General features: G+C 34.7%; 1 protein-coding gene across 1 annotated transcript in view; it reads left to right on the top strand.

Moving 5' to 3' along the window:
- ALDH1A1 (aldehyde dehydrogenase 1 family, member A1) overlaps window positions 1–1,326 on the top strand; it is a 58,066-nt gene extending 56,740 nt beyond the window's left edge. Inside the window, exons 15-16 of the mRNA XM_009875492.1 lie at window positions 919–992; window positions 1,024–1,326. Coding sequence (XP_009873794.1) covers window positions 919–991 — 73 coding nt within the window. The 3' untranslated portion in view covers window position 992; window positions 1,024–1,326. The remainder of the gene's footprint in view (window positions 1–918; window positions 993–1,023) is intronic.
- The last annotated feature ends 1,159 nt before the right edge of the window (window positions 1,327–2,485 follow it).

Below are 2,485 nucleotides of genomic sequence, written 5' to 3'. Positions count from 1 at the left end.
GAAAGAGTTATCACCAGAGGGAAGTCTGCTATGGAAAAAATTTTGTAAACATGTGGCAATCAGTTCTAGGGGAGGAAATATGTGTGAAACAACTGCATTGAAATAGCCAGGAAATCATTGTGTCAAGCCATTGATTTCCTTGAATCCTAGAATAAAATCATCTATATAATTCTTGGAATATTAATATCATTATGAATTAAAGTACTGAATCAGAGATGGCACATACTAACAGAAAGCTTCCTCAAAAATTGAATCAGCAACCATTTCCCCATAACATGAGACCTGATCAGATTTCTGTTTTGCATATATATGAATATAGTAAGATGGCAGTTAGAACTGGACAAAATTATACTGTAGCAAACCCTTGTGTTATAATCAGTTGTCTCTAAATAGTTTGACTGCATCAGACGTCAAGCATCTAGACACAAAAGCACACTTCATCTCATCATATAAAACATAAAGGTGGAATCATACTAATTATGTCAGTTACATTTAAGTGGCTTTCACTGTCAGAGAGATTTCATAGCAAATTAAATATGTCCCCCATTTACTTGAGATGCTTGTCTATTCTTTGACTCTGGAGGAAACTCTTGACATCAAAGGAAAGCCTTTGCAAATAACTGACTAAGCATGCTTGTGAAGACCCAACTCTGCACATAAACCCAGTTTAGAATCCATTAAGTTGATTAAACATCATTCCTTTGCACAGAAATGAAATTGTGTCCACTCTTCTCAGGAGAGGTTTGCTGTAGCTTTCCAAAAGGCAGCAGTGTAGCCACACAGATGTCTTCCGAATATGTGCAGTATACTCATTATACATCTAGCCAGTTGCACCGCACCACCACAAATCCCATCCAGGACATAACTCATATAAAAAGCATTAGCACAAATATTGCTCTTTTCTTCTTTTTTATCTAGGGGAGAATACGGCCTTCATGAATACACAGAAGTTAAGACTGTCACAATCAAAATCCCACAGAAGAACTCATAAGGTTGCTAAAATCCCACAGAAGAACTCATAAGGTTGCTGGTGGTGCAGAATTTAGCATCTTCAAATGAATCTGAAAAGGCTATGTGAAATCTGAAAAGTTTAATATCCCAAATTATTCATTAATCTTTTCACTTTCTGATTGTGTAAGAGGTACTTGCTTACACTAGCAATACAAAGAACAATGTAGAAAATTTGATAAATTGAGAAAAGGAAACTTTATTTTCTGGTACATAGCTTAACTAATTTTGAAATTCATGTTGAAAAAGAATTATTTTTTATTTTCAGTGGAAGGTCTCTAGCGCTATGAAAATGTTCCTTTTTCAATTTATTCTTCAGATACAGTTTGAATTTATGTGCTTTTCTAAATGTTAGATGGTAAGCCCTCTTCGCATTTTCTTTTCTTTGTGGCCTTAACGAAAGCACTTATGAGTACTTAGCAGATAGATACTTTTCTGTGTCTTTCAGAAATAATAGACTTCTAGATATATTTCTTAGACTACTGAGTTTGTTCATCATACTACATAAATGTAATCTGGACAATATTAAACAATATTAATATCCACCTGCAAAACCTAATATTACTCCTTTCGTTATTTTTTTTCTGTTACACTTGTTTGCCACCTGGTACTATGTAGTGCGTGTTCTATATCAATAAAGAGACATTATTGTCCTAATGATATCTTTAGATCATCAGAGCTGTACCACCTGGTCTATACAGAGACTACAATCCCTCATACTTTGATAGTGTTTTAAATGGTAAAATATGAACACACAGAACACTGGACAATTTGCAAAGAGCCAGCCCTTGGCTTTGTACCATATAAAAAACTCCTGAGAGATAAGAAGCAAGAAATATTTAGAGGTAAGAAGAGAAGAGGAGATGAGAAAATGCAACCTCCTTCGTGATTTATACCAGCTCCATTTCTCCTGTAGTTATACAACAGCATATATCTCTCATGTTTTCCTCCCTTCTCTTCCATCCTCTGGTACATTGTTTCTGTTCATGCCTTTTCCTTGTGCTACAGATACTTATTCTCACAAAAGCTCTCTGTAGATATACATGTTCTAAATAAAACCTGGATTAGGTTTTCGCCCTATGATTCTTCTCTGGATGGCTTTTTTCAAGAAGTTAAGAATAGATGTAAGACTCGTGGCACAGGTATGTCTTTTCACAGACCTCTACATTACCTGTTCTCGGAAGATGTCTATTCGAAATCCCATATATATGCCCCTGAAATAATTTCATTAGTCATAGTTCTCACACAAACCTTCTTATATCAAGAAGCAAGCAACAAAATAATAGAAGAAGGAGGAGTGAAATAAAAGTAAAAGTGTACTGTGGCAATAATTAGCAGACAATGTTCAGCAGAGGAAAGTGAACAGAATAAAAACACAGAAATCAAAATAAATGCACATAAAGGGAAAAGAAAAATAAAATCATGAGTAAACCAACTGCAGAGAAGAAAAGAATTGTAAAACATTCCAAAAGACTTT

The sequence above is a fragment of the Apaloderma vittatum genome, unplaced genomic scaffold (genome assembly GCF_000703405.1).
Source record: "Apaloderma vittatum isolate BGI_N311 unplaced genomic scaffold, ASM70340v1 scaffold6568, whole genome shotgun sequence".
Lineage (NCBI taxonomy): Eukaryota > Metazoa > Chordata > Aves > Trogoniformes > Trogonidae > Apaloderma > Apaloderma vittatum.
Note: the sequence above shows the minus strand (reverse complement) of the source record. Positions and strands in the feature narration are given on the sequence as shown.